We start from the raw sequence: 27,547 nt of genomic DNA on the forward strand, positions 1-27,547 counted from the left end.
AAGTGCTCTGTATTCCACGTGTGAAATTGGTCAGGAAGTTAATCACATAGAGGTGTGACAAAGAACAACGGTATGTTGAGAAGGGTTAGCGCTTACTGGGATCTTTGAGTAGCTGCAATCTATAAAAGAAGAATAGCGTTCACCTACATCAAAGCAGAATCAGTTTCCTGGTACTTCAGATGAAACGTTATGGGAGATGTCTTAAAAACTGGGGAGAGTACATACAGGAGAGTTTCAGTACAGGAGAATATCTTTAAAGGCACTGAGACTCTTACAAAAACTGTAACAAATAAGGCAATACAATTCCAGCTAGGACACAGGACAGCCTCAAGACGTTAAGTCAAAATTAAGGAGGGTGCACAAAACCGGGCAATGAGATGATGACGAACAGACCTGTGCTTCTAAGGCCAGGATCCCAAGGCTAAAAGAAACCAAAAAGCCAGGATAAAGGAGAGTGTTGGCTTAAGAGCAAGTTAGAAACTTGGTACAAGGTAGATTATCAGCAGTACCCTAGATTTCAGAGTAGAAGCTTTGTAGGAAGACCAGAATAATTGAGCGAGCAAACAAAGTATGGTTTGTTCCTAGACAATGTGAAGGTAAAAGTGTGAGGCCAAGAGCTACCAGCATCAATATGCAATGCAGGAAGGGCACGGGCTGAAAGCCCAAGTCTGAAGAGAACTACAGGAGGATGGCACAGAGGGTATGCTACCAACACAGGAGCATGGGAACAGCAACATCCAAGGCTGGCGGAAGGAAATTCAGAAAGGCTGCAAGGGCAGGAATTGCCAGGGGGGCTCGTATCGCTTGCCCCTAAAATACACGGTCATCGTGTACATCATCAGCATAGGAGACAAGGACGATGTTTTCAGGCGTGATTGGCAGTTTCTTGGTGGCACCAGCCAAATAACGATACATAACTCTTCCTCTTTCAGTTACAGCTCCACAGCACAGTAACTGAAAAACTGCTCTGCTGCAGTGATCATCGTTCAGTAGAAGTCAACAATATTTTTTAAGGGGAAAAATCCCCACTGCAGTTAGCAGCGTGATCCACAGAGGGGAAATACGCAGAAAAAAGCTGTTTGAGAGAAAATGAAAGGAGATGAGGGGAAAAAAGCTTGCAGATGAGATGGTTAATGAAATACACCATTCGAGGTAACATAAAACCATCAAAAAGGATCAGAAGGAGGTGGCTCAGTGAAGGAAAGCCGGATTTTAGAAGTAAAACAACCTCCTACAAATAGGGGAAATGTTTCCAAAGAGCACAAGCCTGAGAAGAGCCAAACACGAACCTCAATTAAAAACAGTGAAAATAAGGCAGCTCAGGCCAGTTTTAAGAAACGCCCCGTGAAGAAAATAAAACTATGAAGACTTTTTTCCACCACCTTGGAGGCGTCAGCCTGCTACTGTACCTGAAGGCCTGGTAGATAAGCACGGTCAGAGCAGAAAATGAAAACTACCTGCCCTGGTGTGAGCACACGGAGAAGCTGCCAGACCAACCCCTGTTCTACAGGTGACAAGGGCACACTGAGAGATTAACATGGAAGCTTTGGCGGGGGAACTATGTGCAAGGAATGAGGAGCAAGTAATCAGCGGGACCAGATAACTCTCTCCCAACGTTGCTACAGCAACCCAACCGTGCACCAGGTGAACGATTAACTGAGATGTGTAAGCTATTGCTTACATTGGCTCGGGTGCCAGAGGAATGAAAGGTGGCAAACACGGCATCGGTTTTGTAAATGCTCTCAGGGGCGAACGTGGGAAACCACTTAAGCCTGACTCCTGCACAAAGCCACTGACTGTCACAGTTGGTGCGAGGGTAAACACGGCGCACTTGGGAAGAGTCAACACGGCCTTTGTGGAGGGAGGTCGCGCGTCACGCATCCCCAGCTTGCAGGAGGCAGCGCAGAGCAAGCAGACACAGCGCGTGCGGCTGCCTGGGTTTGGATTTCCAGTGGTTCTTTGTACAGGTTGCTCACCAACGAGTTGAAGGAAGCTCCCCTCGAGTCTGAGCAACTGTTGAAAAGATAAGAAACGGTTACGGAGTTCAATGGTCCTTTTTCACAAGATGGGGAGTCCCAAAGGGAGCCTGCTCGGCCCTGTGCTGTGCGTTATGCTCACGTACCACGCGGAAAGAGACTGACGGGGAAGGCCTCTAACAGCGCTGGGACCACGCTGACCCAGAACCGCGCTGACATTGAGGTTTGACCCCAGGAAAAGGTGTCTAACAACAGAAACACGTAGCTCAGTGCAAGCCACGCCTACAGATGAGCACAGCTGAAGCATCTTCTGCCACAAAGGCAACAACCAGACCAGTGACAGAGATCCTCCTTCCCAGAATGTGAAAACATGGGTTTTATCCCTAGCAGTCTTGTTGTCTACTTATTCACATGGCAAATACAAGCAAGAACACAAAGAACCACCTTTCCCACGAATGTGGAGGAAAGTATTAAGATTTGTAGAGAACCGTAATGAAATAAGACTAACTGTGAATTAAGAGCAGTCGCAGAAACGAGAGGGAAACATCAGCTCTCAAACAGTAATGCAGCACTCCAGGCAGCTCTTCCTCAGAAAGCCAAAAAATAAATATAACCACGACCGTCAAAAGATCAAAGCTGGACATAAGCACCAACAGCGATAGGAAAGTGGGGAATTTTTTGTTTCTTTTCAAAGAACTCTGTGCACCAAAGCCCTCAGCACTGCGAGCAATGCGAAAACAACAGCAGCTCGGGCAGCAGGGGTGCGCTGCTGGGGGCTCCCAGCCGTACACTTGTGCAGATCACTGAGGATGTAAAAGCCACGGAGGGATTATGTAATAACTTTATTATGATGGTATGCTGAAAGAGTTTACTTTTATCAGGACTGAAGGAGTGGCTATTATACGCTTGTATTGCTCTTTTTTTATGATGGCTGTCGCCAGGAAGAAGATAATAGTTACCAGATAAGAACATCTCAGAACAGACTTGAAAGACAACGAACAAAGTCATTACCTTGGAGTATCCTGTCTCTAACAACATTGTTTTGCCAATGCTGGGAAATAAAAGATAAAAGGACTATAAACAGTTAAAAAGTAACCCGATTCCTGTGAATAGAGGCAGGTGGTAGTGATCAAAAGCCAAGGCAGGATTTAAAGACACACTCCCTGGAGCGGCAAGAGAGAACTGGTTTCAGAGTTGCACAAGCCAGTTACACCACCTTTAAGATCTCGGGATGTCTGCTGAGAAAGGAAGCTGAGCCCTGCCAGCATCCCCAGGCAGGAGCTCGGCAAACCCAAGGAAAGCACAGCCAGCTTGCCGAGGTTTGTTTCCAGTTCTTTCTTCCCTGGTTTGGTCGAAAATAAAACATCTGTCTTCAGAGAAGCGGGCTAACGTCTGGGGTCAAAGCTCCCCGGAAGCAAAGCACAGGTGGGTAATCTCACTTGGATGCACTGGGGCAATCAGTGGGAACCGCATCCCCGAATCTAGCACTGAGGGCAGCCTGGCTGCTTTCAGAGACAGACTGCAGCTGCAGCACCGAGCTACACGCTGTGCGCCCTGACACTGAGCAGGCCGGGAAAAAAATTTCTGTTTGAAGCTCTTAGATAAACTGCGTAAATACTGTCAGCAAAGTCATGTAACAGTCAGAAAGCAACGATGTGATACTGCTAAGAAGATACTCTAAATCAAATCCCAAAGGCAGTGCTTGATGCCTGGATTCCTGAGAAAGCACGTGAGAGAAGGCAGCAGACCGAGAACTCCACAGGGATTTCCCCAAGCCAGCATACCTGAAGCATCTCATGGTCTCCACAAGAAACCGGAGATACGAAGGTGATGGGGATGCTTTTACTGCCCGAGAAATAGAGAAAGGACTGAGGGATTCCAGTCATTTCAAGACACGGGTTATAGGGAATGCAGAAATGAGTATGTGACTCAATGCTTAATAAAAACCTGTTGGCTTAATGCCACCTGCTGCAAAGAATGCGGAAGCGCTTCTCCATGAGCTCCTCCAGGAGCAGAGGACAGGATAGAGGGCTTCTGTGCTGGACTGAAGGGCCCCTGGAGATCCTGCTCCATCCTCCTGCTCACAGTGGGATCACCTGCAACACCAGGTAAGTTGGGACCTGAAATGCTCCAACGATGGAGAGTCACCACCTCCACATGGACCTGTCCCAGCACAGCACCACTCTGCAGGGGAAAGAATTTCCCCCCATGTTCAATCTGAACCTCCCAAGCTGCAACTTGTGACCACTGCTCCCTTGTTCTGTCACCTGCCACTGTCAGAAGAGCTTCACTCCACCCCCGTTGTAACTGCCAGCAGCTGTAGGTTGCAAGCAGATCACCCTTGAGCTCCTCCTTCAGCAGACTGCAGAAGCCCAGCTCATTTGCAGACTCCTCAGCTCCACGACAGTCCTCCAGTGGTTCATCATCACTTTCTTGACACAAGAGAAGAGCTGCCTGTCTTTACGTAAACTTCTAAATTTTCAGTCTGACCATTTTAGAGAGACTGACCAGAAAGGCAACCCTGTGATGGATGACTTCTCCCAGACTCCTGACCATCTTCAAGGAGGAGTTATGGCCACCACATTAACTGCCTGGGTCAGCATTTACAATTGCTGCTAGCTCTGGGGTTTGGGGTACACTCTTCTTCAATTCCGTGACACGAAAGGAGGAAAGAAAGGAGATCTTGCTCATATGCTGATCTGCCTGAGGGCTAGCACGACCCAGAAGGAGGATTAGCTGGAGCCTGACTCATCCACCGCTCTGCAGGGGGACTGCGGTGGGAATAAAGAAAGGAAAGAGGAGAATGGGGAGAGCCTGGTGGCGAAACACTCACTTGTAATTGTTGTTGATGTCAGAGACTCGCCAGACGTTCTGCAAGTCAAAGCCCATCCTCACCAGCTCCATCTCAAATCGGTATCTTACGTGGTCTCCTGGAATAGCAGAGCACAGGGTATTTACTGTCAGCTAAGTAGAACTGATGAAACTTTAACATTAGTGGCAGCTTCATCGCAACTACTGGAGGCTGAAGAGAAACCACGGGACAGCTGGACGGCAGGGTTCTTGTTTTAGAAACCACAAAGCCTGGTCCCTCGTAGGGTTCCTCTGCTTATTTTGTCAAGCCGGATTGCCTCCCAGTCCCAGAGCACAGAGCAGCACAGAAAAAGCTCTCCCCTGCCAATGTGTGCTTTGGAGTGGCAGTGTTCATTTCATCCACTTTTGCCTTCCGATGGAAATGGCTTCCAAGGTGGATACTGGGAAGCCCATTGCAGAGGAGCACTGAGCATCTCACCCCAGGGGCAGTTTTTCCAGACAGCTCTCAAAGGCTGATTCATAATTTCCCCTCAAGTTTTTGTCTCATCTTACAAACACTGCATGTCTTTGCTGCTTGACTGTCAAATCTTGTTAATAAACAAATACTGAAGTGTTCTTTGCCTCACTGATATCCAGCAGCAACAATTTCTGCAGGTAAATGTCTTTATGCTAGAGAATAATATTTTCTCTACAGAAAATACATGAAATATCTGCTAATTTCTGGTGTTTGGGGCAGAGCAGGAACACAGAGTTTATTTTTTTTCTCTACCAACTTCTTTTTAGTACTTTTCAGCTGTACTATTTATCCTCCATCTCTCCCTACAAACCTGTGTTTTCACATCTCATTCAGGCTACTGCTTCTCTCCTCCAATACCAACCAATACCAACATTTCTAAATGTAAAGCCATGTTCATCACACTATTTAATTTCCTTTTATTCACATTGAAACTTTACGAGAAGAAAGCAACTGCTAATGAACTTTGTGTTCCAGGGGAGGGCCAACTCCCGATCCACACGAGGGCACCATCACAGCTCTGATTTCCTTTGTATGGATTCAAATATTTTATTTAAGCCTGTGCAAGAATGAGCCAGACACCTCTGCAGACCCGATCCTGGGAATGCCATGGCATTTCTAAGTGTTGGAGAAGAGATGGAGATGTACTGATATTAATTATGCTGCCTCACTGCAGATGACATTTGCTGCCGAGGGACAAGACTGCTCGAGCTGTCCCATTATCATGATGGAAGTGCTGAAGTATACGGGAAGTTTTCTTCATTCACAAGGAGAAAAGGAAAGGGGATTTAAGCGCTGCTGCCTCAGAATGCTCCATATTTTGCATATGATTATTATCCCTTTTTACTGTGCCTGTTATCCAGCTGCACCTGGACATCAGCTGGATGCCTAGGCCAGGTATGGGATGCCCCTGAGCAAGATGGACTTGGGCTGTGGCTACAGCGCAACGTAAGACACAGAAAGACACCGGGTTATGAACGATGGCTCCAATTGCATCGCCGTACTTCTGGATAGATAAACAGGAAGGGGACAGGCCAGGATTTTACCTGGACGGCACAAATGTGCATGCTGATCCTCCTCATCAACACAGACTCCTAAGCACCATGCATGGTAGGCAAATGCAAAGAGGTCCTCAGGCTTAGCAGGGCGGGCAATGGCTCGATTTAGTCTCTTCAGCCACTCCTGGCACTGCTTAAAGGTGGAAAAATGGCACCTGCAAATGCAAATCATACTCAGTGAGTACATACATCCAGCTGGGACACAGACAGGGAGCTCGGCTCTGTTTAACCAGAAAAAGGAATAAAGCATCAGTTCTTACAAAAAGCAGAGTAACCTTGCCTATAATCAGCTTCATTCCAATGACAGTGCAAAGGCAGGTGTCAGAGCAGATTGTGGCAACTGCAGTGGCATCTATACTACAGCAAGAGATACCTGATCACTTTGGAGTCCTTGCAGACGATGTGAAGCTGGAACATATCCCGGCACTCCACACTTTCCATCATCCTCAAAGGCACCTGCAAGGGACAGGAGAGCATGGCAACAGACCGCAGCGGCGGACACAGCAGCCCTGCCCACAGGCCTGTGGTGCCCAGGCGTGGCTCTATCAGCAAACACAAGCTCCCAGCTCAAACTACAAACCCACTCCAAGGTTTATGAAGCTTCATGATGCAGCATAGAGCCTCCTTCAAGAATTACTAGCCTCATTTCTACTCTGTCCCTTGGCAGTCTCCCACCACGGGCCAGTTACAGAGTAAATCACAACCAAACAAGCACAGGCAACTGAGCCACATAAAGGCTCCGGTAGAAGATGGCCAAGGGGAGACAGCGAGAGAAAGCCTCAGGCTCCCACCAGCTGACTCTTGGATGCTGAGTAACGGAAGCCCCAGGCAGGCTGGCCCGCAAGATATCCTAACACTCTTAAAACCCCTGAGCTTAATGCTTGATTTTAAAAAGAAGAGCAAGGAAAAGACCTAATTATCATCTATAGGACCACCCCACCTGCACTCCAAAATGCAGCAGCAGGGCAACAACTGCATGACCAACAGTAATAAGAAACAATGTCAGGCTTGGCAAGTTAGAGGCCCAGTTCCCACATTGCAAACCACAGAAACTGCTTATGTCTCCCTTACTTCCCCCCAAAATATTGCAAGAGGTAACGGTTCAAGAAGAAAGAATAAGCAGATCCAGACTTACATTGATCACAGAATCCTTAAATTTGATATGAAGCCTGTAGTTGGAGATGGCGATCACAGCATCATTTGCATGGCCAAGATACTCTACTCCCTCACCTTGCAACACAGTGAATGGGACCTGCAAGGGAGACATGACAAGTTCAAGACATGCTGGGGGCTCTGAGCACCACAAAGTGCCAAGAACCACTCTTCCCAGTGCCTCTGTGGCGTACAGCCTCAGAGAGAGGGGTCAGCAGCACCACGGGGCTACTGGGTACCAGTGCAGGCAAATGGCAAAGGCTGGCCCACCTTCTGCTAACCAAGGTGTGAAGGAATCTCCATGTAGTGCTTGGCTGTACAACTAAGTAACCTACGTTAGATTTTTTTTTTAAATCTAGATAGCAGATAAATCAAACATCTGTCTGGTTTTCCTTATCAGCCCAGATACGCCGTAGCTAATTTTAAAACAAGGGATGCTGGTAGATGGCCAAGTTTAACATTCTTTTTGTGTATGTGTGGAAAGAAAAAAAGAAAAGATGGCCCACCCTAAAATTTATCAGGCCCCTTTCTCCCTAGCTAAGTCGGCTCCTTGTTCCCTGAATGCCACCCACACAAGGTGGTGCTGGTAACCAGTTGTGCAGAAATGTCACAACTGTTCATCACTTCAGCCAGAGCTCTTTGCTTTCCAGGCAGGGCATCTGATTAAACAATTCATTATACTGTAATTAGTACAAGTCAGACCACGCTGACTTTATTTCTAAGCTGTCTCTATGGTTTGGATATGCGCTGCCTAAAAATTGAATCTCCTGGATTTCAGACATGTGCTGTGCGAGTGGCAGTTGTACTAAAGGGTTCTTCCTTCTTAAGCTACTTGTACAAAAATAACAACCTGAGGCTGGCACCTGTGTGAAAAGCCCTTAAAATACTAATTATTTGACAGTAAGAAAATATACTCTCCTCATTTTTTGTCTGTTAGGCACACTTGCCTATGCTGCTGTTAGCTGGCCTGTGTCACAGTCACCCCAGGGCTCCACCCTCTGAAGGCTGCAGCCCCGCAGCATCCCCAGCCCCTGTGCTCTTGCCCAGCCAAGCCTGCAGCTGCCACATCTCGGTCCTCCTTACCAGCACAGGTTACCAAACAATGCTGCTCACTGAGCAAACTCGACTGCTGCAGCAGCGGGAAGAAGATGTGCTGCAGGCCTGGCTCCGGCCACAGGAGGATGATGAGTACTGGGACAACGTGGCAGCAGACTATGGAAAAGGAGTGAGGAAAACCAGGAGGTTTGGCTCTGCTGCCCCTGCTGCACAGCAGCAATGGCAGCTGGGTCTCTTTCAGGGGCCTCTTGCAGCACGAGGCTGGCACAATACAGAGACTCCTCTTTCCAGCAGCTCCGCAGCAGGAAAATGCCAGGAGCAACATACGTGTGAGCGAGATCAGCTGGTGCAATACGGCACGCTATTGCCTTCCAGGGCACAGCCCAGCTCTGACATGCCACCTGTCCCACAGAGGGCCTCCTGCTGCACAGCACTGCAGCGTCACTGCTCCTCACCACCAGTGCAGGCGGAGGATGGGGAACACCCAGCCCCGCAGCGTTGCATCATACTCCAGCTGTACTTCCCAGAGGCAGATGTGATGCTGTGTGCACCACAGAGTCGTGGTAGGGCTGGGAAGGAGGGCAGCGAGCACCAGGCAGCTGTTCCCAGCCTCCATGCACACGGAAGGGCTTGCCAGCATGAGCCGATCTACAGCCCTGCTGAACCTGCGGCTCCAGAGCACGTCCTGGCCTGGAGAAGTGCTCTCAGGTTTCACGTCACAGAGCTCAGCCTGCTGCATCCCAAAGTGGACGGTTTCTGCCTTCTTACTTCCTTACCTGCAATGACTCTTCCTCCTTTATAAGCTCCTTTGGGGGGAACAAGTCCTTGGCCTGGATGTACTCCAAACTGGGGGGGCCTTCCTCACCCTGCATTGCAAAGAAAACACACATTGAGAGATGGGCCCCAGCTACTGCACGCTATGAAAAGGCAAAATTAGGGCTGCAGGATGCTCCTGGCATCCCAGCGTGCTGGGGATCCCCGGACCTGTGGATGGAAATGGATGATCTGCCTATGCACACAGCTCCCTGCTGCTGCACGACCCAAGCTATTGCAGAACATAGCAAAACAGCCATCTGAAACAGGTCTCCCAGTCGTGTCTCTTCAAGCCACACAGTGCTTGGAAAGCTGAGCAGATAACCTCGATGATGCACCTTGGAGGGATGTGACAGTGACTTACTGTGGCAGAGGTGACCCCGTGAGCTTCATTACGGAACCACAGCAACGCATACATAGAGGGTTCCACCCACAGCCCAGCTCTGACCGACTCCTGCTGTTACCAAGGACTGCTTTCTTTGGGCAGTTTTTATTCTCACTCTTAGCCCTGAGAAATCTGTCCAGACCCTGAATTTTTTTGAGAAAAATATGAAAGTGTGAAACAGTCCTACAGCAGTCGGGTCCAGGTACACCCAAGTCATAACAAGCTTCACCTGAGCAGTGCCAGCAGCAAAGCAGGGCATTCTCCCTGCAAAATGCTGAACCTGGGAAGCCCATCAAGGCCTGGAGAGGTGTCCTGAGGGGACACACGGAGCCTGGACACCTCTCTTGGGGCACTGAGCAGTGTCTCAATGGGGGACCTGTCAACATGCAACCACTCAGGAAGTCCCATTCCTAACTTTCACCAACCTTTGCTTTCTGCCTGACCACCGGCGCCTCACGTGAGTGAGCAGCACCCAGGCATCACAGAGCACAGCAGCTGAGGGCTGAGGATGAGTTCATTCCACACGTTAAAGGACTTGGGTGCAGGAGCACATCTTCAGAATGCCTCCTGCTCCCTATAGCTCCCCTGCAAGCTCCAGCAGTTATTAGGAAGTACTCCATTCTGCAAGTATTACATATAATAGAGAATCTAAAATAAAATACCTTTCTGGCTGAGCTGCCCGGGCTAGAACCTCCAGATTTCAACCTGAGGAAATGAGAACCCGACTCTTTTGCTTCAGTTATATTTAAAAGGATGCCGAATCCCCATGTGTTCTCATCAGAGATTAAAAAGAAAGCAGCTGTGAGCCACATCCAGTGCTGAATGCCCGACTTGGGACCCCCTCCTGTTCCAAAGGCCCATGGCCCTATAGCAGAGCCCTTCCCGGGACACAGGCAGTGAGATGTGCAGCGTGGTGGGGGTCGGGGCGGCTGCCTGAGCAGCTGTGAAACCCAGCTTCCATCCCAGCAGGGACACAGCACCTCCTCACACACCCACTGGGCCCCGCACGCTGCTGGGGGGCATGGGGAGCGGCACCACGCTGGGTGCAGGCCGGGCTGTGGGATGGGCCCAAGCAGGGAGCGCAGCCCCTCGTCAGTGCCTGGCAGCTCACAAAGAAATCCCGGCGAGCAGCAGGAACTGGGACAGAGCAGCCCCGGCGTCCTTGAGTCCCTCCCTGCTGCAGCGTGGGACAGTGTGAGGCTCAGCCCCCCTGGGGGCATCGGTGGCCGCTCAGCACCCCTTGCTGCTCACAGCACAGTGACCTCCTGAAGCCGTTTGTCCACGAGTCCCTGTTGTGGGGGGGCTTCCCGCAGATCTCCGAGCAAAGCCGCTTTCCCATAAGATACAAAAGATGGAGCTCAGGACCCCCGGGAGGGGGCTCGCAGCCCTGCTGTGTGCAGGAGCATGGAGCTCCTCTGGCGCTGCAGCTCTGCACGGTGATTTTCCAGCCTCAGGCAGGGAGCCACGGGGCCTTCAGCTGGCTGCCGTGCCCTTGGGCTGGAGCACAACATGGGGATGGTGGCCCACGGTGTCTCCCGGGGCACGTGGAGGGAGAAGGGCCTCCCCTCAGTGACAGGCAGCGGGACGCTGCGCTCGGGCAGCAGGGCCCGGTCTCAAGGACAGGCCTGATCCGGGGCAGTGGCGGAGCACAGCGCCGGCACACAGCCCTGGAACAGACAGGGAGGTGGAAAAAACACGGCAACAACAACAAAAAAAAAGCACTTACAAAGCAGTTGAGCATGGAGCAGGAGACGCGGCCTGGCAGACTCATGTTCACTTCCCGAGGCGGCAGCTGGGCGCAAGCAGCATCTCCCTCCTCGGGCCCCGTGCTGCTGCCGGCAGCGGCTGCCGGGCGCCGGCGCAAGGATTGCCGCAGCCTCGCCACTGCTTGGCGGAGGGCAGGAGCATCCCTGCAGCCCGCGGCCGGAGCAGGTGCCGCGCTCGCAGCGCTGACAATGGAGGGAAGGAGGGCGGAGGACGGCCAGACTCCACCTACCTCGCAGGGACGCGGAGCAGGGCTCTGCCATCTAAGCGTCTCCCCGACAGGCGAGACAGAAAATGGAGAGGCCGGCGGGGATCACCCCTCCTCTCCCCCTCCCGTCCCCGTGCGCAGAGCCCGGCGCGGTCTCCTCCTCGAGCGGCTGCTGGGAGATGCAGTCCAGGCCCGTGGCAATGGCTGCCAGTGCCGGGAACAATAGCGGCGAGCGCGCTTTGTGCCGCAACCCCGCAGCTGCAACGCTCGACTCCATCCTCCGGCAGAGAGCTCTCCATTTTCTGCCGCTCTGCCGCGATTTGCTGAAGGACACCGCTGCAGCTCCCGCGTGCTCAGGGATTTGCAGGATGCCCGGCTCCTGCCGGCTCTCGTTGCAGCCCCTGCAGGCGCTCTGCATGCTCCCCAGGTCACAGCCCCGCTGTCCCTGAGCCGCAGGACGGCATTCTCCTGGGAAATGCCACCCCTGTTTCCACCAACGGCTGCCACTCTCCAAGAGGCAGCTGCCATGTTCTGCTCTCCTCCGCGCCCTGCCTGGTGCATGGGGATGACACGACCGAGGATCCCACTTCAAAACCACTCTCCCTGCTGCAGCCACACACCCCAGGATGGCACAGCTTCCAGCGTGCTGGGGACAGAAGTGAGGAGCACAAGGGAGAATCTTTTGCTTAAAATGCAAAAGAAAGGGGCCCGGTTGCCCCCTGCCGCCACCAGACAGCTCCAGCTGGCACCACCAACAGCATCCCAAAAGGTTTTCTGCAGTCACATAAAGGGATTTGTGCCTTTCTCTGCAAAAAATGTTAAGAGTTAGAGCACTCTGAGCTCTGCAGCACCCAGCTGTGCTGCCCACATCATGGCAGGGCAGCAGTGCCCAGGCAACGAGCTCCTTGCTGAGAACTCAGGAGTACAGACCACGCAGGCTGTACTATTTGGATGCTGGATAAAAGCCCTAGGAGAAAATGCTACCATGCCTGCCACCAAATCCTATCACCACCTCAATTCTGCCCTGATCCAGTGCTTGCTTGGCACACATGGGTGCCTCAGCAGACCTGACTGGAAGCCTGGTGGGGCATTAGGACCAGGTGGTCGGGATGCAGCGCTCCACTTGGGGCTGGCTGCTCCCAGCTTGGGTTGCAGAGGGACCTTTACAGACCTAAGCTGCAGCGGTGCAGGGCTAAAGGGCTGCTTGTCTGATCCCTGCTTTGAATTTCCAACCTAAGCTGCCCTCAGCATCCACGAACAGACTTTGCCCTGCCCTTTAAGTGAAATATTTTTGCATTTGCAGTGTCAGAAGAGGACATGCACCCAGCTTAGGGCAGCCCCAGAGCCAAGCCTAATGCAGAGCAGACCCACCCCTAGGAAACACGTAAGGGGCTTGCGGAGTTTCAAACTGCACCACCTGCACCCCTCCCTGCTGCGAGCACAGCCCCTGGGACCATCTCACGTCACTAAATCCCTGCTCTCGTGACCATGCAGGCACTGAGCAGGCTTGGGAGCACACCCACTGGCAGCCTCCTTTCAGCTGGCTTCGCTCACGGCATTTCCTAAATGCCAAGTCAGGTGTCTCCCCAGCTGGTGTTCCCTCCGCTATCACTAACACCGTGAGATGGCTCCTCTCACATAACCGGGCTCCTCCAAGCGCTGTGCACGCATACATTCACGCAGGCACTGAGGGGAACCTCCCTTATTTTCCCCCAGCCGACACAATCCTGGAGGTCCTGTGCCCTTTGAAGAGGACAGCAGCAGGACGCCTCGTGTCTCTGCAGCCCGATGCCCTTCCAGACCAACCAGCTGCCCAAGCAAAGCTCTGCAGCGCCGCATGAACATGAGCGAAGCACAGACACCACAGGGCTGGAGACGCTGCGTGGAATGAAGCGTGCAACCGGCAGCAGCGAGCATGAGAGGAAACTGGATCCCTGCCACTGCAGAGGGACCACCACCACCACCCCGCACCCAGAGCTCTGAGCACAGGCGCACCCTTCCCAATCCCGGTGCACCTTTGTCCTCCATTTCACCCAGCTGTTGTCAGAGCTCCTGTGTTAGGCAGAGGGCAGCACTGCTGCGTGGTGGGGGGAGCTTTCTGTTACCGCAGCGTCGTGCTGGGAGAGAACTCTTGCAGAGAAAGCCGGGGCTGTGGCCATGGAGGCAGAGAGGAACCCACAGCCCTGCCCCCGGGGCTGCCCTGATCCGCCCTGCTCAGGGAGAGCAGCAGGGGGAAGCAGGCAGGGGGAGGTAACTGCCTTGGGCAGAGCTCCCACATCCCAGAAGTGGAAGTGGATCCCCACTCAGCGTAGTGCAGAGAGCTACATCGGGGCGAGGTGAGTGGCTGTGCGGGGATCCACGCGAACGGATGCTGACGGCCGATGAGCTGCTTGTCCTGCCTCCTCTGCTTCTGCGGCACAGTGTCGGGTCTCTCTACGAAAATAGCTCATTTCCTCAAAGCCTACAGCAGTGCTTGGTGAACCAGAGGCCCGCTGAGCCACTCAGGTGGCCTTCCAAAAATAGAACCCTCAACTCGCGTGAAGAGGAGACGTTACTGCTCTATACCCCGTAAACCAGGACGGGGATGGTCAGCGTCACCTTCTGATCTTTAAAAGATGACAGAAGAGGTTGTAGGTCTGCTGTGCTCTGCGTTTAGTGTTCCTTGAAGCTCCCAGGGGTGAGTGCGTAACACAAGCAGGAAGCGAGGAACCTTTGGGAAGAGGATGGAAGGACACGGCTCCCCACGCCAGCAAGAAGGGACAAGGGGAGGCTGACCCACCCCACAGCACCTATCCCTCCAAAGGGAGCAAATGGAGGTGGCAGTCTCGGTGCCTATGGATGCAGCAGTGGGGCACAGGGAGCAGAAGGGCACGTGGGCAGAGCTGAGCCCGCACCCACTCACCTGCAAGGTCAGTTTTAGGTAATGTATTAAGGTGCCGGCTGCTCATTAGGACTTCCATTAGCCAGAGTTAAGGATTAAACCACCACTAGTCTTTAAGGTCGTTTTCAGCAGCAGTTAGTGTTTGGGGGAGAAATGAAGAGATTCTTAGAACTAAAGCAAACAAAGCCCTTAACTGCTGCTCCACCAAGCACGGCAGCAGGAAGGGCACAGCGGTTGCAGCTCTGTGCTCGGGTACTGCTGAGCAAGGAACAAGCTCTGGGACATGGCTTTGCTAACCAGTGGGCACTGGTGCTCTGCCCTCCAACTGCAGTCACTACAGCAATCACGGGTAATTAATTACAGCTCGGCCCGCCTGCAGGGAACTGCACTGCCAAGCAGCCAGTGGAGCTGGCTGGATTTGCCCAAGCATTGGCAGCACTCAGCCTCCAGCACCCCCTGCAGACCTGCACCGAACACAAAGTCCCAGAAGAGCTCAGGGAAGGACCCGGCAGAGGTTGTCAGGCACCTCTACCTTCTACTGCTGCTACAAGAAATCAGACTATTCATTGTTAGAACTAAGGGCCGGCTCTGATTAAGCATCTATCCAGACACGTGAAAGAAGCCCACTGAAAAGCAAAGGCTTCCATGTCTATGTAAGTCTGAATTTCCAGCCCGTGCTCCCCAAAACAGGGTAGAGGCCTCGAGCACAGGGACAAGGATTAGAGATATGAGCAAACTTCTGTACAGAGAATAAGGTCAGAGAGCTAAAGGGAATGTGACAGACCTACAGAACGATGGGGCCAGAGCAGCTCACAGCCAATGCCAGCATTCAGATCCACAAGAACTGGCGGCCACCAACCCAAATGCTACGGAATGGGTTCAAAGTCAGAGCAGAAGGGGCCGCTCCCCACAGCTCAGTGGCACAGCTCTTTGCATCAGCATGTCACAGCTGCAGATCCTTACTTGTTTTTGAAAGCAGGTTAGATGAATTTGTGGAAGAAAAAGCTACCAAGCGTGAATAAAACATCAGGAAAGCACACTACAGAATCCTTACCCCAGTTTATCAGCAGGCTGGCTATCCTGGCTGCGTTTCAGCCCCTCCACATTCTTTTAAACCACGCTTTGTCAGACTAATTATTGTGCAATCTCCGCTATCTCAGCATCGCCAAAGCACATTGTTAACATGGAGTTAATACTTCATTAAGAGGGGATAGACGAACAGGAGAACCCCCAACTTTAAGATTTAAAGTAAAAATAAATCAGCAAAAAGCAACATATGGGTGACCATGTCTCTAGTCCAAGGAGGCAGAAGAGGATTCCAGCCTTACTTGTACATTCCAAGAACAAGTTCAGAGGTAAATTCATCTTACCAACAGCATCGCGGCTACAGCCATCCTTAGAGCTCTTTGTGCTACGCTGTCATATACCATACACAACACTACAGCATTCTTCCTTCTCGTTCTCGCGTTTATTCTCACATTTAGCAGCAGCACAGCTGTTGACCACAAAGAACAAGAAGCCCCACTGGGACACAGGCAGACCAGAACGTGTACTCACCATCCTCGGCCACGGTCCAAAACCTCCTGGGTCAATCACAGCTCTGCCCCTTCTTCCACCAGACACACCTGCAGCGAAAGAAAGGTAATTTGCAGCAATTCAGAGCAACAGCAGCTACACTTCGGTATGAACAGAGCTCCCTGCCCATTTTCTGCCTCGTTTCACCTCCGTGCCCACTCAAGACACCAAGTGGGACAAGCCTGCAGCTTGAGCAAAGGGCAAACCTCAAAATTAACAGTTGGAAAGCTCGTTAATGAGGGAGAAGTTCTCCTTTCGGTCTTTATGTTACTCAAGGGCAGCAGGAAAGGAGTCAAGGAGGAACGTTCTTCCTTCTGACAATGCAGCACATGCTGGCAGCTGCCCTGGTGGAGGTGGCTCAACGGGACACAAAGCCCACGGCTTTCCTTTGTGCGCGCGAGGGAGCCGAAGGTTTGGTCGCTGTGCTTCAAGGACCTGGGGAGGACCCTTTGACAGACAGTCGGGTCCTCAGAGACCCCTGTGATCCTCAGGAAAATCACCCTAAAATCAAACCCATGGGCTCAGGAAAGGGAAAACACAGACATTCCATCTCCTCCTGCCGGCTTTGTGCCAGGAGCAGGACTGCTCAGAGGTGGAGGTGTTTGTGGGGCAGAAGGCAAGGAGCCAGCCCTGCGCAGCGTCCTGCTCTGGGATGGTCCCTGCAGTGTCCCTGCGTGGTCCCACGGGTGATGCTGGGATTTATGGGGAGGGAGAGAGCCTTCCTCGGGGTCCTGTCAGCTCTCTGCTACGGGACCATCTGAGCACCGCCAGCCCTCCCCTTCTGCACGCCTGCTCAGCGCCTTCCCTCCACGCCGGCATTTCCATCCCAGCACAGAAGGATGTGTGGTTGCACACCTACACGACAGCAACAGCAGCAGTGAGGAAGCAGCTCGGAAATGCATTCCCCTGGAGCAGCAGCACGGTGGTCAGTGAGGAGCGGTGCCTGCTGCACGGAGCCCTGCTGCACACCAGGGGACTCACCAGCCAGGTGAAAGCACACTCAGCTTGGGGAGGAAACTGCTTAAACACGCTCTGTTTGCCGATCTGCAGCCACCTGAATTATTGATAACGCCCGACCACACGCGGGCACTTCTCCTGCTGTACGCTTCGTATCCTTTTTTGAAACCACTGCTCATGGCTACTTCAGTTCCTCGCTTCCTCCCTCCCGCAAAGAGCCGGCCCTGCACCAGCCGTGAGCTCAGCACGCAGGAATGCGGGCGGCCCAGGGCTTCCTCCTCCCTCTGCCAGGACGGGCGAAGGGCTCCTGCAGTCCCGTGGGCTGCAAACCACAGCCCTAAGAAAGCCGCAGCACTACCTGATGGCAGCTGTGCACCAGCCCGTAGGGATGGAGGGGGAAGGACACAGCAGCGCGATGCCCACTGCTCACCCTGGTGCTCAGGCAGTGCTGCCCGGCCCACCCGGGTTGGGCAAAGCACCGAATGCAGCTCACCCTGCTTTACAGCTTTTACAGCCCATGCCCTGCTCCAGGATTGCTAATCTCAGAGCCGAGCCCTTGGATCATGAGTTAGGGGACCTCGTAAAAATTTTGTTTTAATTTCAGTTCAAATGGTGCAGTTAGCCCTACCGCATTCAACAGGGGAAAACAGTCCTGGTGCTAAACAGGGGACATTAGAAGCAGCAAGCAGAAGCCCCGTAGCCTTATTTTGATCCCAAGTGACATAAAACAGCCATCTCAGGCCTCTTGGCTAATTACAGGCTACAAATAGAACAGTCAGGCCCCTCGGTTACACGCACAGTAGGTTGCAGGGATGCTCTCTGTTACTGTAAGCAAAGCTGCCAGCCCCCCGACTCCACCAACAGCTGCTCTGCAACAGGAAAAAAGTTCGGGCTACCAGAGCTCAGCAATGTCATGGTAACACCAAGTCGTGGCAAACACCTGGACAAACATCCAGCTTGCTCTGCTATGGGAAGCCATCATAACCCAACGGCATATGGGCAGACCCAGAGGTAGGAATTAGCAAGGCATCCATGAAAGCACCAGTTTGGATGCCTGGGATGTCCGCGGAGCGAGAGGCAACAGGAAGCACTGCAGCCCCACGGCACGCCCACAGCAGGACCCAGCCGAGCTCACATACACAGCTTATAAAATAACAAAGAGATGCCTTGCTCAGTGTGGTGAAGTATTTATGCAAAGTACACTCGGCTCTGGGCAACTCCGCTGACGGGGATATAACTCAATCCAATTACCGGTAGGTGAAGTTTCAGAATTGGATAAATTCCATCAGGCTTATGAAAAGGCCTTTGTGCAGCTGACGGGATATCACACGGATGAGATATCTTCTCTCCAGGCTTGACCGAGTGAATCCCCATCACCTCTGGGTAACACCCAGGATACCTGCAGCTCCCCCAGCTCCGGATGCTGGGAGCAACTGGGAGAGCAGCGAGGTGGGATCACAGGGAGCGTTCATGCTCCAAGTGAGGTCTGGGGAGGGCAGGAAGACAGGCACAGCCCTGCAGCACTGCTACCCCCAGGGGTCAGGTGAGCAGTGAGCAGCCTGGGCACCAACCAGCCACGTGGATCCCAGCAAGATGCTGCAAAAGCACAGAGGGAGGAGAGGGGCAGCCGGGTTGGGAAGGGACTTCAGGAGTCATGGAACTGAACTGCTTGGATGGTGCGAGAAGAGCGTGGAGATCCTGCCAAGTTCAAGGGCTTTGCATCAGCGGTTCTGCTGCGGTAGGAAAGATGGATGGGAGGCACGGGCTGCCAGCCGGATCGGGCTGCATGCCGCGAAGGAAGGAAATATCGGTCACGGGAGGGGAATGGGAGCACAGGAGAGCTCTGCTTAAAGCAGAAGGAACCATGCAGCACGGGGAAGGGTTCAGAGGAAGGTGAGAGGAGGCAGGGGTGAGAGGAGCCTGTGCCTGCTGCGGGGAAAGCTGCTGGAAATGCAGAGAAGGGAAGCAGCAATGCTGGCATGGTAATTTGTCTTCTCATAGAAAAATAAGTTTCTATGCAGAAAAAAGGAAGGTGAAGGACAGTGGGAGGGTTGGAGGTGCCAGAGCTGTGCACGGAGCAGCACGAGCCCTGAGCATAGTGCAGCTTTGGGGCAGAGGTGAAAAGGGCCAAAGGCGGAGGGAAGGGAGCAGGAACACAGAACAGGGTGCGGAGAGGGAAATGAGGGGAAAGGGTCAGAGCCCGGGGAGGAAAACAGAGCCTGAAAAATGCCTCTGGGGAGGGGTCCTGCTGTGCCACCCGGCTGCGACCCAGGTCTGCAGGGGGATGAGGGAGGAGGACAGAGCCCTGCACTGCAGCACACCCCCACAGGGCACTGCCATCCACCGCCCACCGCCTGTAAGCGCTATTAACTTCAGCATCACGCCTGCCTGCCAGCCGGCCCCACTGCTCACATCAGTGACAGCAAAATCACCGTCCCAAGGGGCAATCAGTAACCACGCACAAAGCCCCACGCAGGACAGAGCGTCTCCTTCCTCTCACCCGAGCCGTGCCAGGAGAACACCTCGCTCTGCTCTGCGGGCAGCGGTGGCACCAGGTGGCAGCAGCGCCCCAGGGACGCTCCCTGCCAGTTCGGCCTCTGCACCTCCTTCATCTTCCTGACACCTCCTTCGTCTTCCTAACGAGCTGGCAGAGAGCGGGGACGGGGCATGGCTCTGCACACCGCACTCGCTGCATCCATCCATCTCCAGTGACAGCCCGGGAGAAGCCGAGGCTGCAGCAGAAGGGCCCCCCAGTTCCTCCCTGTGACACTGGCAGGAACCACAGCACTACGCAGCCCCCAGCCCCAGACCCCGCGTTGGACCGGGCAGAGCGACTCACAGCACCGCAGCGCAATGCCAATGCAGCATGCAGGACTCACAGCCCCATGCAGAACGGCGATGGGAAGCCGCCTTTGGCCAATGCTTCCAACTCCCCCCTCGAACCCCAGCCCGCTGTTCTCCAATTTTGTTTTCTTTTCTTTAAAAAAAAGGGAAAAAAAAAAAAAAAAAAAAAGCAGTTGGGACATTTCTAGTCACAATCAGGCTTTTATTCAAGTACGAACAATTGCCTGGTCCCTACCCAAAGCGGCGCAGATGGACCCGTCCCAGCTGTGCTCCTGCCTCTCGCAGCGCTCCGCATGGAGCCCCAGCACAGCACTGCTGCAGGGACACGGGGGGGCAGGGTGGGTTCTCAGAGGCAGAGGAACACTGCACTCAATACAGCCGGCAGAGGCGGGGAGGAGGCCAGGCACCCACCACCACCCCGTCACCTCTCCAATCCAGCCCGTGCTCGGATTTAACTCAGCCTCAGGAAGCAATCAGCAGCAGCTTCAAGGGAACGGCGCCCGCAATCCCGAGGTCACACCGCAGCCTGCAGGCTGGGGGAGCGCTGCTCAGCCCGGCCCCCTGCAAGCACCCACTTCTCCTCACCCACAGAAGCAGACTCACTGCCCACACCAACAAGCCAGGAGTCCTGGAAGAGGCTCAGCTACACAGCAGCAGCACAGGCTCAGCCCTGATCTTGTCGGTGTCACAGACAGGACTTGATTATTCCCCACATGGGTGCATAAACACACCCATCCAGCACTATTGTACGGTCCTACAGTGTCACAGGCATCTGCCTGCACTGAGCAGAGGATGGGAACACCAGAATTGTAGCCCTTGGTAGGAGATGTGGACAAGATGGGAGGAGGGCCCTAACGATAACCTTGGAGCTCACTTTCAGTGATCTGTTCAGCTTGAAACCTTTTGTTTTTTTTTTCAATGAACATGGTGATCCAACAGCTTGCTGTCATGGAATCGTTAAGGCTGGGAAAGATCTCTCAGACCCCCAAATCCAACCCCAACCCACCCCACTGTGCCCGCTGCCCACGTCCCTCAGTGCCCCGCGGTTCTGGAACACCTCCAGGGACGGTGACCCTCCCACTCCCTGGGCAGCTGTGCCACTGCAGCACCGCTCTTTCTGAGAAGAAATTCATCCTAACACCCAACCTGAGCCTCCCCTGGCGCAACCTAAGGCCATCACTTCTTGTCCCATCACTGTTGTCACCATGACCATTCCCCTTGCCCAAGCGCAGTGCCCAGAAGCTCTGCTTTAGGAAGATGAGACCAAGCTCTCTGGTTTCCTTCTACCTGCAGGCAGCCGGAGCCTTCCAGTTCAGCTGTAGCAATGGAAAACCACCCCAAGGGACCGCCCGCCCTGCCCAGCTCCGTGCTCAGCTCAGCACACTGCACGGGCAGGACGGGAGGTCCAGGTGAGCTTAACTGCCCTCCACCATCAGCTTAACTGCTTCTAAAAACGGGACAGCCCTGACGTCCTCTTAGCAAGGGAAATCCCCGGCCAATCGATAAGCGGCAACCCGATATATTTATAGCGAGTCCCCTGCTTATCTGCAGAGCGAGCTGCACAAACACACGCTGCTGTCCCTTCCCGCTGCCCAGAGCTCGGGCACAGGCACACGACAAGCTCGGTGCCAACACAGCTGGGAGGCTTAGGTGAATCTGCTGCAGCTGGCACAACTTCTCGTGGCTGGGATTACCTCCCTTCAATAACCAGCTGCTTTAGGACTCACTAAGCATCAAATTCCTGCTTCCAAGAGATGTGGGACAAAAGGCAACGGGATTCCTTTTCTTCTTCGCTTAAATCCAAAGCAGGCACCTTGTGCACATCAGGACCTCGCTGACACCGCACGCCTGGCAGACCCCGCACGGATTCAGCCGGAGCCAGATTCTCCCCGGCGCTGCTTATTCATCTCCGCACGCATGCTAGCACCCAGGGCTGCAACACAATAGCTCTGGATAGCAGAGTAATGAGAACCAGGTGGGAGGGGAGCTGGCACCTCAAGAGCTTGCAGAGGCAGTACGGGAAGCACCCTGCTCCCAGTGCCCCCAGTAGAACCCCAGCTCTGGGATTTCTGGGGCCCGGAGGAAGCATCACCGTGGTGGGACTTTGCCCGCCGGTGCCCTGCGCTCCAGGGAACTGCATTTCATCTGTTTCATAATCAGTAAAACATGCCAAAAATGTGACTTCCTCTCGCTACGAGGAGCAGACCTACTGAACCTTTCCCGAGAAGTCCGAGCAACTTCCCCTCCTGTTTCAGGAAGAGAAGACAAGCCTCCAGGTCACACAGAAATGTCATACTGCTGGAAATTCCTCCGGCAGAAAGAGCTATTGATGCAGCAGGAGGGAGAGGGAGGGGGAGAGGGAGGGAGAGAAGGAAGGAGGGAGGGAAGGAGGAGGCTTTGCTTTTCATTAATGTGCATTTTATCAAACGAAACTGTCAGTTTGCTCTATAGCACAAAACCACTTTTACTTCCTCTTTCATCCCATTTAGCGCTGGCAATGAAAGCTCTGTGTGCGGTTTTCTATCGAGGCCGTCGGACATTCTGCACAGAGCCTCTGTACTGGGCAGTTTTACGGCACAACACCAACTTCCATGGGCTCAATTCGCTGAGCAGGATGTCCAGCAGCCCGGGGCACCCCCCCACCCCTTTCCAATGGGGACGCAGAGCGATGCTGCCATGTCGGGGTACACGACTGGTGGGGAGCAGAGCCAGCAGGGAGCATGCGTGGACTTGGAAAATAAGACAGAGGAAAGAGCAAAGGGCAGAGCAGTAAGAAATTATCTCGGTCAACCCAAGAAAGTGCAAAGGACAGAGGGAGTGGAGCAGGTCACTCATACTCTGGCACAAGCAACCGTGGCACCCAGCACCCAAGTCCCTGTGCCCAAGCTGTGCCACCCTAACACCCCTCCAAGCCACTCTAAAATGAGCATGACACCTGGGTGCTGTTGGAACTCAGCCACAGGCACGAGCAGCTCTTCTGCTCAGCTCCTCTTCAGATCAGCAGCTTCCTGAGACACAGCACGGCTGGGTGCCCAAGGGAAAGAAGAATGGAGCCACGTCAGGTCCCCAAAAGATGCTGCCCCCCCATGCCCTGTCCACAGTTGGCACTGCTGCGGTCACAGCAGCCAGGCCAGCAGCACCAGAACAAGGATCATTGCCTTTGCTTAAGGCACTGCTGCAACGTGGGCAGGGAGCCCTTGGCACCCCACTGTGGTGCGGTGTGGGCTGGTAAAGCTACAGGGAAAGTTTGGGATGTGATCTCGGATCCCCTTGGGGATTTCTGGACAGACCTGCAGTGTCCAGGAGCCTCCCACTGCAGCCCTTCCCGACCACAGGGCTTATAACAACACCTCGCTGGATACCCCACTATGCGCCTCTGGTTACAGGCACCACTACAGGGCTCAAAATCCCCTGAAAACAGGGACTTCACAGCTGAAATGAGCACTTCTCCTTTGAAATCAAGGGACATTCTCTTTGCACAAGCCACTGAATGTGGGCACCAAAGCCCAGCACACGTCAGTGACGCACTCAGAGCCCCATGTCCTCACCTACCCCAGTGAGAGATGGCACAGCCCTAAAAAAGGCAGTGCAGGGAGCAGATCATAGAATCATAGATCCACAGGGCCCTCAGCACCAGGCTATCAGGGGGATGACAAAACTCCCTGAAACCTGCTAATAAATCACTGCACCAAGGCGCTGCACTACACCAACTCCAGCAACAACCCAAGCGCAGCAGCACCAGGGCTGCCACCAGCACCGGGAGCTTCCCATTCGCAAGGCAGTTGTCTCCATCAGCTGCTTGTCAAGGCTGCAGGTATGACAAATGTGAGCTTGGAGCTCCACTGACAGAGACAGACCGGGTGCTGGCACCTTGCAGAAGCAGGAGGGCTCCCTGCGCGACAGGCAGGTGATGGACGGCCTGGTGCAGAAGGGAGGGATGTTTGCAGAGGATGGAGGAGAACAGGGTGCATTGTCTGCAAGCACAAAAGATTCAAACACGCAGAAAGCAAAGCTGATACCCCTGAAACAGGAGGCGTAGTTAATCCTCTGCAGGGATCCCAGTGCTGCTCTGCAACCCAGCAGCCCCGCAGGGAAATGGCTGCCCAGCAGCACACCTCGGCCGATCCCCTCTCAGCTTTACATGTGAGCTACAGCACAAAGGCCGGGTGAGCATCGGGCTGTGACAAACCCCAGCATCACAGCACTGCACACCAAGGGAGCCCTGCAGTAGGATGAGGGGCTGACAAAGCTTCACACCTACCCAAAGGCAGAGGAAAGTTGACTGTCTCCGAGAGATTTGACACTTCAGTACAGTCACAGCAAAGATGAAACGCCCCAGCTTGCTGGCACGGTGCAGCAGGCACAGCCACAGCAGGAGCTCCTCAAGGGCCCCCCGATGCTTGCAGCACACAAAACCCCACTGTCTTGCAAATCTCCCCACTGATCCGCAAAACACGTCACTGCCATCCTCCCCCCGTCCAAACACAGCCCTCACCCTTCATTTAGGGAACAGAAACACGACCGACTTCAGCCTCCCTGCCTGAAAGCATGATTCCCACCTCCCCAGGTCCAAGCTCTGGTAGCACAGGTACGCATGCAGTCAGCACGCAGGCACACCGCGCTCGCTCTGAAGTGTTCAGTAAGATGAGGGCATCTGGCCTTTGGGAAATCTGCCTGCCACAGGACAGACGTGCCTCTGGCACTGGGGCAGCTGCAGCAGGAGGCAGGAGCAGGACACGCGCTCGGCTCAGAAAGCAGAAGCGAGCAGAAGCACAAGGCCAGATGATGCTGATGGGCAAAAAGCAGCATCCCCAGGGCGTCCTGCTGCATCCCCACCGCAGGAGGCCCGCAGGGCGGTGCAGGCTGCAGCTGCTCACACTCTCCCCAGCACCCTAAGCAACAAGGTGTCTCCAACCCGGGTGCAGACACCTCATCCACGAGGCACTGAGAGGCAGTGCCTTCTCTCTTCTGCACTAAAATCTCTCCAGAGGCTCTGCCCGGCTGCGTTGCGCAGCGCTGAGTGCTGCATGCCAGTCACGCTCCAGCAATAAGGCGTGCTTCCGGTGATTACTTGCAAATATACATTTTTTTAATTAAAAAAAGATCATTGTAGAGGCAGGCAGCGCAGTTGAAACAACAGAGGCGACTGAATAGATTGATGCTGGATTGCTACAAGGCACTCGACCACCAGCAGAAAGCTGGCTACTTCAGCAAGCTCCTAGGCTAGGAGAAAACAAAAGCCCTCTGAAGCTTCCAGAAGAAACAATGCAGGCGGCACCCCTTTGCTCAGAGCAGTTCTCTATTTCAACAGAGAACACCAGAGAAAGTCTGGCAGAGAGCAAGCAACTGAATGGATTGTAAAGCAGAAATGCTTGGAGGGGCCTTACCATCAAGCTGTCACTCACAGCGGCACCGCGGCCCAGCACGTCCTGCCAGAGCGAACAATTCCACTGCTTCAGCTTGCAAAGAAGAACCGAGCGGGCTGGAAAAGGCACAACTCCTCTCTCTAGCCAGCACCGCTCGCGCCATGAAATGGGAGGATATACTGCCATGAATGTGGGCTTAAGTTCAGATGTAAGACTTTGCCCCCAAGCAGATAAGTTGAGAATGGTTTCCACCTACGCTCCTGCCACCAGGACAGGCTCCTTCAACGGGGAGGAGCTGCCTGCACCGAGCAGCCCCGGCCCATGCTGAGCTGTGCTGTGCTGTCAGTGCCCCGGCCCCGCTCCCAGCCAGCCCAGCGCCAGCATCTCTCCTGGCAGCACCATGCTGGCCCCCCCCGGAGCCAGACCCACACGTGAGGCTGAGAGGGCTGAGCTCGGTGGGGTTCCTGGTGCAGGAGACCCGCTGCTGAGCTCCAGCTAGAAGGTAAACGAGACCGGCCCTGCTCTAAACCAGGTGCCAACAGCAGCGAGGCACCTGTAAACAAACCCAACGGGAAATGACGCCTCTGGGGCTGGTAACTCTGTGTCTTGAATCAGAACACCAACACATCACTCTCCTCCCTAGGTACGTCCCCTGGGTACGCTTCTCCTCGAGGAAAAAGAGTTTTGAGGGCATCTCTCAGTCGAGAAAGAACAACCACGTCAAAACAAAACTGATAGGAAAAGTCACCAGCACTGTGAGGAATGGGGACCACCTGCTCCGTTTTGCTTTTGCCACGTCCCATTAATGTTCTGCCCCATCCAGAAAGCAGGGTGCTGCCTTCACATCTACCATGTGCAGAGCAGCCAGGTCTGCAGAACCTGCTGCAAACCAAGTGCCAGCAGAAGCAGCCCTGGGACCGATCCCAGGCTCTGCACCAACGCCTTGAGGAAGGTGGAGCAGAGATCAGCTCCGGCTCCCAGTTAAAAGTGCATTTCCCTGTACCACCAAATAACTGGAGACCACCTCCGTGTGCAACAGCAGCACTGGGCATTGCTTCCACCAAAGCCTTCCAAACCAATGACAAACCCTGGCTGCAGCCCATACACTGGGGCAGCCACCTTGCTCAGAGGCCGACGCATGCAGGAATTCACCTCCATGTGCAGGTCTGGCTGCACGCCCCGAGCTGCAGGCCAGGCTGGCGTAGCAACATGCGGGCAGTGAGGCTGCAGCCCGGCCACGCCATGCCACGCAGGCTGAGCAGGCATTTGCTATTTATAAGCTCGCCAGCTGATCCTGCCCAGGAAATCCTATCCCTCCGGGTGCAGCCAGTGGGACAGCACCGAGGAGCTGCGATCCCAGCCCGCGAAGAGCAGCACCGGCACGAGCACCATGCAGAGGAGCCAGCCAGGGCTACAGGCAGCAATAGGTCTGTTACGCTAATTTATTAATCCTCTAATCAGCTCTCTTCTCCATTCACTGTTGTCCAAAAAGGACTCTGATTCGGTCCTACACCTTGGCATTTTCCTGTATGCCGTGATACATGGGAGGCTCAATCAGAGACACATCCCAGCCCCCAAACTCTCCAACAAACACAAACACGAGGGAAAATTTCTTTGCTGTGAGGGTGCCAGACCCCAGAACAGGCTGCCCAGGGAGGTGGGGGAGTCTCCTTTCCTGGAGGTTTTTAAGACCAGTCTGGATGCCTTCGAGGGGGCTGGGGGTGTTCTGCTTGGAGAAGAGGGGGCTCTGGGGAGAACCCTTAAGTACTGGAAGGCCGCAAAGGGAGCTTATAAACAGGAGGGAGAGCGACTACTTACGCATCTAATAGTAACAAGGCGAGGAGGAATGGCTTTAAATAAAAGAGGGGAAATTCAGGGCAGATGTTTTGGGGAAGTTCTTCACCCAAAGCGCAGTGAGGAGCTGGCACTGCTGCCCAGAGCTGCGGGTGCCCTGTATCTGGAAGTGCCGCAGCCCACGGATGGGCCCTGGGCAGCCTGAGCTGAGGGGCAGGCAGCGCACGGCAGCGGGGGCTGTGAGGTCCCTTCCAACCCAACCGCGCTGTGCTTCCATGAGGCTGCAATGCACAGCGTGCAGATTTTCTCCTGCACGCCCCTCTTCGCCGGGGCGGACCGGGAGTCCTCCCCCCGGCCCCGTGATCGTGGGACCGCCAATTTCGACCCAGCGGC

At 54.0% G+C, this 27,547-nt stretch overlaps 2 protein-coding genes across 4 annotated transcripts in view; one reads left to right on the forward strand and one right to left on the reverse strand.

Annotated features, from left to right (window-relative positions):
• Positions 1-27,199, reverse strand: part of MTMR4 (myotubularin related protein 4) — a 41,875-nt gene extending 14,676 nt beyond the window's left edge. Inside the window, exons 1-7 of one of the 3 annotated variants that reach the window (XM_021415311.1) lie at positions 27,179-27,199; positions 16,176-16,243; positions 9,344-9,433; positions 7,495-7,611; positions 6,733-6,815; positions 6,348-6,514; positions 4,810-4,906 (exon numbers count right to left, since the gene is read on the reverse strand). In XM_021415311.1, the coding sequence (XP_021270986.1) occupies positions 4,810-4,906; positions 6,348-6,514; positions 6,733-6,815; positions 7,495-7,611; positions 9,344-9,433; positions 16,176-16,243; positions 27,179-27,182 (626 nt within the window). In that variant the 5' untranslated portion in view covers positions 27,183-27,199. Of the gene's footprint in view, positions 1-4,809; positions 4,907-6,347; positions 6,515-6,732; positions 6,816-7,494; positions 7,612-9,343; positions 9,434-11,491; positions 11,731-16,175; positions 16,244-24,255; positions 24,845-27,178 lie in introns of those variants that run through there. The other 2 variants (XM_021415313.1, XM_021415312.1) reach the window with 2 other exon arrangements.
• LOC110407545 (caspase-1-like) overlaps positions 26,600-27,547 on the forward strand; it is a 6,682-nt gene continuing 5,734 nt past the window's right edge. Inside the window, exon 1 of the mRNA XM_021415315.1 lies at positions 26,600-26,787. The gene's annotated coding sequence lies outside the window, so the exon portion shown is untranslated. The remainder of the gene's footprint in view (positions 26,788-27,547) is intronic.

This window comes from Numida meleagris, chromosome 18 (genome assembly GCF_002078875.1).
Source record: "Numida meleagris isolate 19003 breed g44 Domestic line chromosome 18, NumMel1.0, whole genome shotgun sequence".
NCBI lineage: Eukaryota > Metazoa > Chordata > Aves > Galliformes > Numididae > Numida > Numida meleagris.